General features: G+C 42.6%; 1 protein-coding gene across 5 annotated transcripts in view; it reads right to left on the minus strand.

Annotated features, from left to right (window-relative positions):
* The window catches only part of nedd4l (NEDD4 like E3 ubiquitin protein ligase), a 127,985-nt gene that overhangs the window by 71,501 nt on the left and 43,557 nt on the right, over positions 1-12,927 (minus strand). For all 5 annotated transcript variants that reach the window (XM_072662669.1, XM_072662665.1, XM_072662666.1 and 2 more), the window contains exons 4-5: positions 5,072-5,110; positions 3,757-3,810 (exon numbers count right to left, since the gene is read on the minus strand). In XM_072662669.1, coding sequence (XP_072518770.1) covers positions 3,757-3,810; positions 5,072-5,110 — 93 coding nt within the window. The remainder of the gene's footprint in view (positions 1-3,756; positions 3,811-5,071; positions 5,111-12,927) is intronic.

Below are 12,927 nucleotides of genomic sequence, written 5' to 3' on the forward strand. Positions count from 1 at the left end.
GTATAGTGTATCTAAGCTTATGACAACCAACATCCTGCCTTCTACAGAATTCTTACTTCCCCCGATTCGAAGTCTCTTAAAGCTGAGTATCAGTCAGCCTCACAGTTTAGATCAGACGAACTGCTGATTAATACGTTCAATAAAATCCCTTTATTTTCAGTATCGGTTTTAATAATCAGATATTTTGGACTCTTAAAATTTATTTCTTAAAATTATTGTTTTACAGTAAATAATGTATAATAATCCAGTCTGACTCTCCTCCCTGACCAATCAGCTCCCAGCTCCTTTACAACACTACAGCCTAATCAATTCCTGCGTGTGTAAGGTGTGTAGTGGTACACACTCTGGACTGATATCTGCAGTTGTTGGTCAACTGGATATTATAGTGAGTGAGCGTGCTGTGAGTGATCAGGGTTTCTATAGCGTGTGTGTGTGTGTGTGTGTGTGTGTGTGTGTGTGTGTGTGTATTAGCATTAGCGCTAGCCTCCACTCGGTTCTGAATGTGCTCTTCAGTGCTGGTTTAAAATCAGAGAAAGACCAGCAGGTCTTTACCCGCAGTAAAACAGAGCGTTTCAGTGAGAGTTCTATATTTTCTTTTATTTACCTTCTGAAAACGTCCGCACTGCTGCCGACAGAGCACCAACATCTGTAAATGGCACTTTGAGGCCACCAAATGGCAATCTGAATACTGTGGTTAAAACAAAAACTCGGAACGGACTTATAATTGGGATTTAAATAGCGGATACCAGACCCATTAAAAACTAGAATCATACCTGATCATCCCTCATCACTTTACTTAGCATCACCCACAACCTCTTCTCTCTGTCTAAACCCAAAGTGGATCTAACATAGATCAAATTCAATTGTAGCATTTGGTTAAAACGAGTGATTTGTCCAATAAAAGCATTTAATGCAGATAAATGCACACTGTTGCTGACTAGTGCGCCCCCTAGAGGTTGAAAATTCAGTTCCGCTGCTTCTGTAACTCAATTTGCCTCAATTGCAAATGAATTGTTGATGATATTTCAAACGAATAATGAAAATATCACCAACAATAAATGAATTTCAAATAGAGATGATGTTGACGTTTCCTCTGGTTGCCGTGGTGATGGACAAACCAGCAAGGCCTCCAATTGGCTCCCTTTGCCCTAACCTGCTCCTCACTAAGCCTCGCCCTCACACGCTTTTGATCGACCCCCTAATGTAATTTTTTTTTTATGTGCTGAGAGGACGGGAGACCTGCTAATACAGAGAGTGGACCCACTCTTTAAAGACAGACCAACGCGAGTCAGAACTTTGCTTTCTCGGATGTCTTGTAAAGCCCTTTACGCCACATTTATGAGCATTACTGATGCACCCCAGAGTTGGTCTTCTATCCGATTCTCCAGTTTCATATCACTGCTTATTAAATCATGACAGATGTGGAGGCCGCTTTTAGAGAGAAAGGGAAATCTGCAAAACTTCTTAAAGATTCTTGTGGGCGACCCAAATCTACTAGACCATAAAAAGAAAGCATCACATCATCTGTCTGGATGAGGCTAAAGTCACGTACAGATCACCTGATGTTAAAGCCATGCTGAGGACAAATCATAGTAAAATTCACAGCAGGTACTTTAAATATGATAAGGCTCTGAATAAAGAGAGGGAGAGAGGGAAACAGCAAGAGAGAGATTTGCACATATTTAAATAGAGCTAAAAGAAGAAAAAGAAAAAAAGAAAGAGGAAAGAACTGACAGACAGCTGGTGAATCTGATTAGTGGAAATTGAGTGGAACTGAAGAAAACACAAGAAGGAACTAGACAAAAAGCAAAAGAAGCAAAAGAAGAGGGGGAGGTAGTGAAACAGCAGCACGGAGAGAAAGAAACAATCGCTCATTGATGACAGAGAGAGTAGTCAGCAGGGCTGAGTGTGCAGCCTTGTCTCAGACTTATAAGGGCAACACTCAGGGCCTGAAGAGCAGCAACACTGAAACACTGCCAAGAACAGTCACACAAAAGACAAGGCTAACGTTCCCCCTCTGAACGCACACAAGGAACATGAACACAACCTGAGAACACGGTCTGTCCAGAAAAAAAATCCCAATCCGACTTTAGCAGACAATTTTGTCAGATCCTGACTGTAGTCTGACAATTCCATCCGAACACGACTGTAAGCAAACACGATCCTGTCCAAACAAGACTGTAGTCAAAGACGATTTTGCACGAAACCGACCGTAGTCCGACAATTCTGTCTAAGTGTAATTGTAGTCTGGCACAATTCCATTCCAAACCATAGACAGTCAATTCCGTCCCGAACCCGACCCTCGTCCGCCAATTCCGTCCCGAACCCGACCCTCGTCCGCCAATTCCGCCCCGAACCCGACCCTCGTCCGCCAATTCCGTCCCGAACCCGACCCTCGTCCGCCAATCCCGTCCCGTTCCCGACCCTCGTCCGCCAATCCCGTCCCGTTCCCGACCCTCGTCCGCCAATTCCGTCCCGAACCCTACTGCAACCAGGCACAATTCTGTCCACACTGTGTTTAAAACTTTAAGATATGGATATTTCCCCTGGCAGAGGAGAATTATTGATAAATGCCCGTCACGTCAGCAAGTCTGAGCAATGACTGAAAAACAAGAAAACAGCAAAACAAACATTGTTGCCTTGGAGACACAAAATTACTGCTGACGTACAAGAGAAAAAAAAATAATACTCATAAATAGATAACATTAACTTGGAAGGTTCTCTTGGGGGAAATGGTTTTTCTTTCAAAATCTCCACATCAGCTTCCAGGAGCAGTTGAACAATAGGTCAGAAATGTAGGAGCTGGTCAAAGAGAAACAAACTGCTCATTGTCCAGCAAGAGTGTGAGGGCTAAAACAGCGTAGCTGCCCCCTTCCTTCATTCCTCTTTAAATGCCCCTCTTTGTTTTCCTCTCAGCTGTGCTTATTTGTGTTGAACATCTGTGAAAATAGTCCTTAATAACTTAACTCCTTAAACTCCAGACCTTTTATTCAGTCATTTGTCTGATCTTAACCCTTACTACTACCACTAATACTACTACTGCTACCACTACCATCACCACTACTACTACTACTACTACCACCACTAATACTACTACTGCTACTACTACTACCACCACCACCACCACCACCACTACTACTACTACTACTACTACTACTACTAATAATAATAATAATAATAATAATTATAGCTTCTGAAATGAATACATTATGTTCAAGTTATGCAGTTATGGTGCCGTCTTCAATTAATGACAGCTGAAGAACTTGAGGAATGATGAGGAACCCTTGCATTAGCAGGCAAGACCAAGAGAAACAAATAAAGGCTTAGACTGTAACAGAGTAACTGGTTCTTTAAAGTTTAGTACACGGATCTTTAAAGAACTGTTCTGTAACTGAGATATGAGCATAAGTAACCTCCAGAACTACAGGACGTGTGTCAGTATACGTCAGCCTCAGCATTACCTTAAGCTGAACCCCCCCCTTCCCCCCCTGTTGTGTGTGGAGCTGTTGGTCTGCTAGCTGAAGCCTTGTTAATGCTACTCGACTGTAAACCTCAGAATCACTGTACAGATCACACTACACAACATTCATGGTTTCAGAACCACCATGTGCACGTGATGCACATGTGTTCACAGTAGAGCCGCACACACACCCCTACACAGTCTTTTACCTGGAGTGAGCAGAATGAGAAAAACTGTACTGGATTAAGGTACTTCAGTGTATGAACGTCAAGCCTTGATAAGCTGAAGTTTCTTACCAGTCTGTTCTCATCAAACACTTCAAACAGAAGCCTGTGGTTCTGAGGACAGACCTGAGAGAGAGAGAGAGAGAGAGAGAGATTATATAAAACATAAAAATATAATATCACAATCCTTTATTATCACAATAGAGCTATTGGAATTTGAGAGAGAGACAATGAGAGGGAGGAGGAGGAGGAAGGAGGAGAAGAGCATCCGGCCTCCAGGTGGCCCAGTTTGAACCCCAAGCCATGCCGCTTTGCCATCAGCCGCCGGAGTCAGAGAGAGCACAACTGGCTGTGCTCTCTCCGGGTTGGTGGAGGGAGCTCTCCCCACACCACTCTTAAGGCGTTGTCGGCACAGGCGTCTTTAAGGTGGTGCGGGCAGAGCTTTGGCCTTTCTGTCCTTTGTTGCTTCTGTGGATTAGCCCATTTTTCTTCCTCCTACACCATCACGACAGTTTTGTACTGAAACTGTAGCAAAAACTGAATACACACACACACACACACACACACACAAAAACACACACACATATACATACACACACATATACATACACACACTAACTCAAACACACACTTAGACACGGCTCAATATCAGCAGATCACCGCTGGCTTCACATTTCTGGAAGGCAGGTGCCAAACTCAGTTCTGGTCGGAGTGTAAGTTAACACACTGTAATGAACGCAGGCTTCGTTCTCAGAGCCAGAAATAGCTCTTATAAATCACACACGTGTGAACAGAGTCATAATCACGCAGCAACTTGGATCGCCCATGAGGACTGGAACATTCTTCCTTTTCCTCTCTTTCTCTCGCTCTTTTACATTTGCTCGGCCATTCATTTTTTAGCCCCAGCTGTGGCTTATGTAACTAACCACATTATAACACAGCCTGTATCATCCGCTGCTCGGCATGCTGCTTTAAGCACAGACACGAATACGAAATCCTGGGCCGTCAACATTTTGATGCGTGCATCAGTCTCATTACTCGGCTTTGATGAGTTTAATAATAATATTAATATGCGCAAACCTGCAATTCACTACATTCCTGATTCCTGACCGAGCCATCGAGCTTTCAAGATGCTAATGCTGCAAATTTAGGACCGAACAGCAGTCGTGACTTTTTTCTTTTTTTAAACAATGCCTTTAGAAAAGCAGCGTTTGCACTGGCGCCTTCAAAAGTGACAACAGCAGAGAGGTTATTTTCACCTGCACAGTGTAGAGAAAGAGAGAGGTTTGACATTTATTGTGAAGTGAGAAGAGCTCCAGCTCAGGGGAATGGAAAATACTGCCTGAGAAACTCTGTGGAAGTGGAGTGGAGGGGGGAAGAGACTTACTCTGAAATAGAACTCCTCGTTCCATTTGGGATTGAGCGTCTGCAAGAAAAGAGAAGACGTCTGTGTTAGTTCAGATGCATTTACCATTCAGCTTACAGTGGAATAAACAGAGAGATCGGGATTGGAAGCTTTGGTCTGGAGACAGACAGACAGACAGACAGACAGACCGAGAGAGAGAGAGAGAGAGAGAGAGAGAGAGAGAGAGAGAGAGAGAGAGAGAGAGTATCCAAGGTATGCCTTTTGCTCGGTCTTTGCTCCCATTACCATCAACTTTCATAAAAACTGCTGCCAGTGATCAAAACAAGGCATCTGGGTGCAGCATATCAGAGTACAGTGGGTGGGGAGGAGGCGGGACTTATGTTATACACACACTTAAATGACTGGGCTTTTTTTTTTTATGGCCTCACATGCCGCTTTTCCACTGCATGAAACCTACACTACTCTACTCAACACTACTCGGCTTTTTCGCTTTTCCATTAGACAAATTTGAAACCTTTTACCAGGAACCGGGTACTGGCTGTTGCCAAAAGCGAGCAGAGTAGGGACTAAAATGTGATGTGTGAAACTTGCAGAGCGCCGATTTGCCAGATAGAATGGTCACTCTATGCAATGCAATGTGGACTATGCTTAAACTAGCCATTTGTAAAATTTCCAAGCTACAGAAGCTATTACCACTCATAACTCTGACATTGTCTTTTAAATATGTGGCTGCGTTTTGAGAGGTCACCAGCTACATTTCAGGGGGAGCTGTGGTAGTGGAAAACGGACCAGGTACCATGTATGAAAAAGCGAGTTGAGTTGAGCTGAGTAGAGAAGAGTAGTGCAAGTACCACTAAGTGGAAAAGCAGCACTATATTTTTAGGGGTTGTGATTTAAGGATTTATGGGGTGTATTTTGCTCAATGCAGTAGGCATTCAGACCATTTACCTGAGCAATTCAGACTATTTACCTAATCCAAACTGGGCGTCAACAAGGGGTTAATTGTGTTGACTGGCATTATTTCCAAAACAGTTGGCATAAATAATCATAATAAATAATCAATAATCATAATAAAGGAGATATAATTCAATATATATTGGAGATACTGGTGATATTTAGATTTTTTTAATTAATTTGCATTGAAAAATGTCGCAGTATTAAAACCCCATCATCTACATAAAATCTGAGTAAAAGAGAAGTTTACTTTTTATGGCAGAGATACTCAAATATGTATCTAACAAATCCACATACCACAATCCCACTGGGCCGAAGGTCTATAATGGACAAACAAGCGATATAAATGCCATACATCCCACAAAGTACAAAACAAAGCTGATGACCAAATTATAGTCCTATAAAATTCAAAACGAGACTATATATACTCAAAAAGTATTGGGACACCTGCTAATTCATTATTCATTATAAACAAGAAAAAAAAAGTTTATCCTGCTTTTGTTGGATTAACTGTCTCTACTGTCCAGTGAGAAGGCCTTCTACTAGATTTTGGAGGAGAACTGCTGTGAAGATTTGACTGCATTTAGCAACAAAAATGTTAGTGAGGTCAGGATGTTGGAAGATCACCTCATCCCAACTCTCCAACTCATCCCAAGAGTATTGGGTGGGGCATAACCATTCCAGAGAACACAGCTCCACAGCTCAATGCTTGGGGCTTTCTACCCCTCCCAGGCCTTGTATTGAGCATGGTACCAGTAGGTTCATGCTTATCTGCCTCAGGGAGTTCTGCTCTATTGGCAGTACTACTGTAGACTAGTCTGCAGGGACTATACAAGCTGTGTGTATGAATTTACACATCTGTATCAGCAATGAGTGCAACTTATCTTGAATATCTTGACACTTTGATATATTGATATTTTCATAAACTTCTAGTCAATGTTTCCTTTGCTACGTTTTCCTCTAAATAAACCTTCTTAGGTTAAAGGACACCTAGTAACAAAATATGCCAGTCTCCATGCCAGTTCACATAGAGGTTACTCCTCATTGTCCTTGCATCTACCATCTGAGAAACGGTTACATTTGAGGTCTCTGCCATTTTATTGCATTTCCTGTTGACAAAAGGCTTGATCTTCTACAGGCTGTTCAGATTTTCTGCTCATTTCTACATCACAGTGAGCAAGCGTTGCACCACCCACTCGAACAAACCCACCCACTCAGCCAGTTCTCAGACTTTCAGCAGCTGCTGCCCGTTCCACACAGACGTCTCTGATGGATAGTACAGCGTAGAACAGCGATGTAATGCTATACATCACAAACATTAAATGTGTGTCAGGGACTCGTACAGGAATCAGCAGACTCTATTCCTCTGGTCTGGGGTGTCTCTCTTTAGGCCATTTAGCTAATGCCTGGACCACACTATGTGATAATGGGGGAAATTGTGAGTAGGTTTACCCTCGATTGCAGCAGGTCTCCCGCCCTCGCAGCACAATTGTAAAATGCATATTAAGTGGCCTATAAGAAGCACATGGAGGCAGGGTTTAGTGAGGAGCAGCCCTACCACACCATAATAGTGGAAAAATCCTCTCCAATTGATCATCATCAAGGGACGAAGCAGAACTGAATTTTCTACCTCTAGGAGCAGACTAATCAGCTTTGGAACAGCAGAGGTTTCATTTACCAGCATAAAATTATTGAAATCATCAAAATCGTTAGAGAAGCTTTACAAAATTTAAAGTCATTTAAAAATGTAAAATTCCCACTCATTTTTCATTATTATTTTCATGACTGAGTGGAGTTTACCAGTGTGTCTATTGAACTGTGAGAGAGAAACTGCTGAAGTACACACAGTTCAGCTATAGCATTAGCACCACTGACCAAAACTGACTTTCCCTGTGGGATAAATAAAGTGATTTATCTATCTATCTATCTATCTATCTATCTATCTATCAATGAATTCAAAAACATTGATTATCTTCATCTACAGTGGCATCGGTCAAGGGGTGGCTATATTAGGCAGCAAGTGAACAGTCAGTTCTTGAAGGTGATGAAGGTGTTAAAAGCAGGACAAATGGGTAAGAATAAGAATCAGAGCCAAGTTGCACTGGCGAGAAGCCTGGGTCAGAGCATCTCCATACAGGTCTCGTAGGCTGTTCCGGGTACGTAGTGGGCAGTACCTACCAAAAGTGGCTCAAAATAGGACAACCGATCAACTGGCGACACGGTCACAGACAGCGACGGCTCCACGGAGCCCCCACCTCACAACATACAGTACTTAATAGAAACGCCCAAATGGGAATCTTACAATATTAGGCAGGTGGTCCTGATGTTATGACTGATCAGTGTATTGTTACACATAGTTAAGATAACCTGCACAGCTCTGAGCGGCTAACTATTTAACCCACTATGGCCAGAGGGTCACAAGTTCGAATCCCGAGCCATGCCGCTTTACCATCAGCAGCCGAAGTCCGATAGAGCAGAATTGACCAGCACAGGCGTCGCTTAGCTGACATGGTGGAGCTAGAGGCGGCTTCGCATGTAACGGATGAGACATGCGTTAAGTCCTAACTTGCTAGTATCAGTGCTAGGGGGAGCTACAAGGGCTGTGGGGGGGCATTTTAATAAGCTAAGAGTAACCAAACCTTTGACAGGCAGTGTACATTAAGACAGGAAGCGCAGCAGCGGTGAACTTAATGCAGTGAGGGGTGAAGATGATCTTGAGCAGCACTGCCTGAGTGGAGTGGGAAGTGAAGTGAATCTTAAAGCCGAGATGAAGCAGTGATTGGCTTTTTGTTCTAAACGCTCGCTCTGGCTCTTTATTGATTTTAGAGGAAAAGCACAAGCCCACACACACCAGTCGTCACATGGAGTATTCACACACACACACTTACACACACAGGGTCTTGAAAATGTCTATATCAGTCTGATAGCTACATGCTAGAACTTGTTAAAATTCCAACAGTAATTAAAAGAAAATAGGCGCACCTGTCTGTGAATTAAGCACTGCTTTCACAGGCCAGCCAGACACAGCTAATGAAGCACTCTTTTATAAGCATGATACATTTCCACATTCTTTTTTAAACTCAAATTCCTGCTGCAGTAAGACAGCATACCTCTGAAAGTGCTTTAAAACACACTATTAAGAACAAAAGTATTGGGACACCTGCCTCTGAAATCAAGGTTATTAAAAAAAAAATGTTAAGAACTTCTGCTTTTGTAGGCGTAACTGTCTCTACTGTCCTGAAAAGAAGGCTTTCTACTAGATTTTGGAGGAGCACTGCTCTGAGGATTTGATTGCAGTTCAGGAGCTTGGATGACCACCATCCCACCTTATCCCCAACTCCTCAACTGATCCCAAAAGTACTGGATGGAGCACCATCCATCATTCCAGAGAACACAGTTCTTGTACTGCTCCACAGCTAAATGGGGGGGGGGGGGGGGGGGGTAAGGACCCTTTTGGAATTCAATAACAGAATGTTAAGTTTTGATGGTGATGAGCTGAAAAAAAAGGCCAGGCCTGATTTTCCTCAGCAATTTCTGCCCCTTCTTCATGAGCAGAAACATCAGGAAAGGTATCCTGCCGCAGATGGAGCCGGAACAACTCCCCACACTTTGAAAGCAAGATGTTTCCGTTAATCCTGGTGAGGAAATGAGTTTTTATTGTCCGATTTTATTTCTTCTTTCTAAAAACAGGGATGAAACCTGTATAGCTACAACTGTTAGCATCATGATTTATATATAGTAGCAAATTAAGATTTATTAGGTATTTAAAAAGTTACTTGAGTTGTGATGATCTGCATAACCACTGCTTATATTCGAAATACTTTGTCAAAATGTAGGAAGAATTGGAATAATATTAACCTGGGATAATTGGTAAGGTACTCTTTACTACAGGTTGTCACTAGGTATGCATTCATTGCAAATCTACTACCTGCTGAACACTATGACAACCTCTAGACCCGAGACAGATGGATATAGATGATCCTTCAATGTCCGGTGTGTTTTTGTGGTATGTTGCCATGGAAACTGTAAACAAAGAAACGATTTGTCCATTTCTATGGAAGAAGTCTCAATTTTCTAAAATCCGACAGAGCCACTGACTTTCTTGGGTTCAGCCTCAGCTGGCGGTCCACAACCGCTGTACACCATTTGCACCGCTTGCACCAACTCATACTATTTGGATACCAGAATAATCCACCTGCCTAATACTGAGCAGGTCCTCCTTGGACTCTAAAGGTGTCCTGTGGTCTCTGGCACTGAAATGCTAGCAGCAGATCCTGTAAGTTGTAAGGTGGAACCTCCATGGACTGCTTTTAACCGGACTTGGGCGCCCAAGACTCGCTTCACCTCGTCACCGGTAGTCTTTCACTGTGGTTCACTGAAGTCCCAGAGCTTCAGCACTGACTTTATAACCCTTTCCAGACTGGTTGTTAAATTAATAGCTAATAATAGAAGTGACAGTAATGGGGACAAGCTGTCTAATAGATTAAGCTGATTAGTAGATAGTTTAGAAGCTATCCTATCAGACAAAGCTTCTGGCATTGCAGAAGTCCTCACTTTTCATTACTTCTAGAGACGCCTCTGGCTCACTATATAGGTACCTACATAGGCTTATACATAGAAACGTTATAAAATCATTGATGAACCTACGCATAAAGCAACGCTAGAGTACTTATGAACTGCTTGCATCATTATTCACAATCGAACGCCAGGTGGCTTATGAAGGACATGAGAATGTCAAGACATAAGGATGACAGATCAAGCACATTATTCCCAGGACTGTCCTTAGGCTACACTACAAAGGCACTCACTTACTTGGGTCCTGCCCCAACTGGTGGTCTACAGATGCCCTACACGATACAGCTCACACCAACTGATACTATTTGGATACCAGAATATCCTGCCAATCACTTCCCACAATCCCAGGTCAGTCCCTTCATCACATCTTATTATGAGAACACTTCCCTCAGAGTTGTCAGTCTTATGATGTCAGTTCAGTGCACAGGAGTGTTGCACTGTGTGGAGCAAAACTCAAAACTGAGATGTTAACCCTAACCCCATCTGAAGTTAGCGAGACGTTAACAATTCCAGAGGAATCAGCAAGGTGTGAAATATTCTAGCTGATGTTAGCTAGATATTGCTCTACCTCTACTAGATGTTGGCAAGATTCTAACAACTCCAGCTGAAGTTAGCGAGATGTGAACTCCTCTGGCTGAAGTTAGCGAGATGTGAACTACTCTGGCTGAAGTTAGCGAGATGTGAACTACTCTGGCTGAAGTTAGCGAGATGTGAACTACTCTGGCTGAAGTTAGCGAGATGTGAACTACTCTGGCTGAAGTTAGCAAGATGTTAGCTGGATGTTAACCACGCTAGCTGAAGTTAACTAGATGTTAGCGAGATGTGAACTACTCTAGCTGAAGTTAGCGAGATGTAAGCTGGATGTTAGTGAGACATTACCCACACTAGCAGACGTTAACAAGATGTTAACTAATCTACCTGATGTTAATTTCAACAGTTTAATGTACATTTTAAAGTTATGATTAACAAGTTTCTGCAGATCAATTCAGCCACCAGAAGAAGAAACGAGGGAAGAGGAAGAGGGAAATGTTGCCTATGAAGACTTCACCCCTTCAAAAGAAAAGGCCAGAGTTGAGTTTCCACATCCCCGGCCCTGACCGGACTCCCAAGACTGTTTATTGCAATAAGTAGCACTCGCTCAGGCCCACCTATTTTATTTTATGTTTTGGATGATAAACATATTAGAAATCTCAGTGCTGAGGCACAGCTCACACTACTTAGGCTAAATCCATAACACACACATTTACTGTGATGTTAGGAGTAAATATTATGCCACTGTAAAACACTCTCACTCATAAGCAGTTAACAAATCATAGCTAAAAACCAATACGCAAAAAAAAAATTCTGACAAGGTTATTATTTTTAATATAATGATTCTGATTTGGAGGCAACCAATAGAAATCAATGCGAGCACAGGCAGGCGATGAACGAAAATCCAAGATGGAGATCGGTGGGGTGTGTTCTTTTCAGTCGCAAATTTTTCTTTCGATGGTCTAGCGGTCCAAACATCTTTTTTTCTGCTTAACTTCAAGCTGTACAAACTCCACCACTGCTTTAGCCATGTACGCACCTTCAAACCTTCGACAAGGTGTGTATGCATCTACCGCTTCTGTCTATCGTCTACTCTTGCATTGTCTAGTGTGTAGGCACCCCAATCAGGAGTTTGTCTCTTAACTGCTGCAATATCAGCTTCTACACTTCAGGGAAGGCTCTACACCAGATTGTGGAACGCGGCCTCAGTTGCAGAGTCGCAGTATTGAGGTTGGGAATTGATGTAGGACGATAAGGCCTGGCTCACAGTCTGCATTCCGGTTCATCCCAAAGATGCTAAATGGGGTTAAGGTCAAGCCTCCTGTTTCTTTTACAATTCAAGCTCCAGGGCAAAATAAAAGAATCTAACATTTTAGCTCATTGATTTCATCTGGGGTCAGTGAGGAGAACTGCAAATTCGATTATCTGCTAAACTATTCTCTGAATATCATGGTTCAGTTACATTTTCCATAAATCAGAGATTTCATCTGTAAATTAGCCAGTGCCGAAAAACATTCAACGAAAGATTTCAAAGTTTGCACAAAAATGCCTGAAATTGACTGAAAAAAGTTTGACCTAACCTCACTCTCTCTGACCACAGCTCTCCCTGACACACGGTCCTCGGGCTTCAAGGCCAAGGAGATAAACAGCCGTCATTAATCTGCACTAATCTGCTGGAGGCCTGTAGATGGGCTCTTTATTGCCTTCCTCTGTCCCACAATGAGACATGAACAACAACCGTAATTCCACTTATAGCCTTCCACTGTGGGAAGAGTCTGGCTCTATAAATCCAAAAAGCAGGTCTGCAAGTCGTATGA

The sequence above is a fragment of the Salminus brasiliensis genome, chromosome 18 (assembly GCF_030463535.1).
Source record: "Salminus brasiliensis chromosome 18, fSalBra1.hap2, whole genome shotgun sequence".
In the NCBI taxonomy this organism is placed as follows: Eukaryota; Metazoa; Chordata; class Actinopteri; order Characiformes; family Bryconidae; genus Salminus; species Salminus brasiliensis.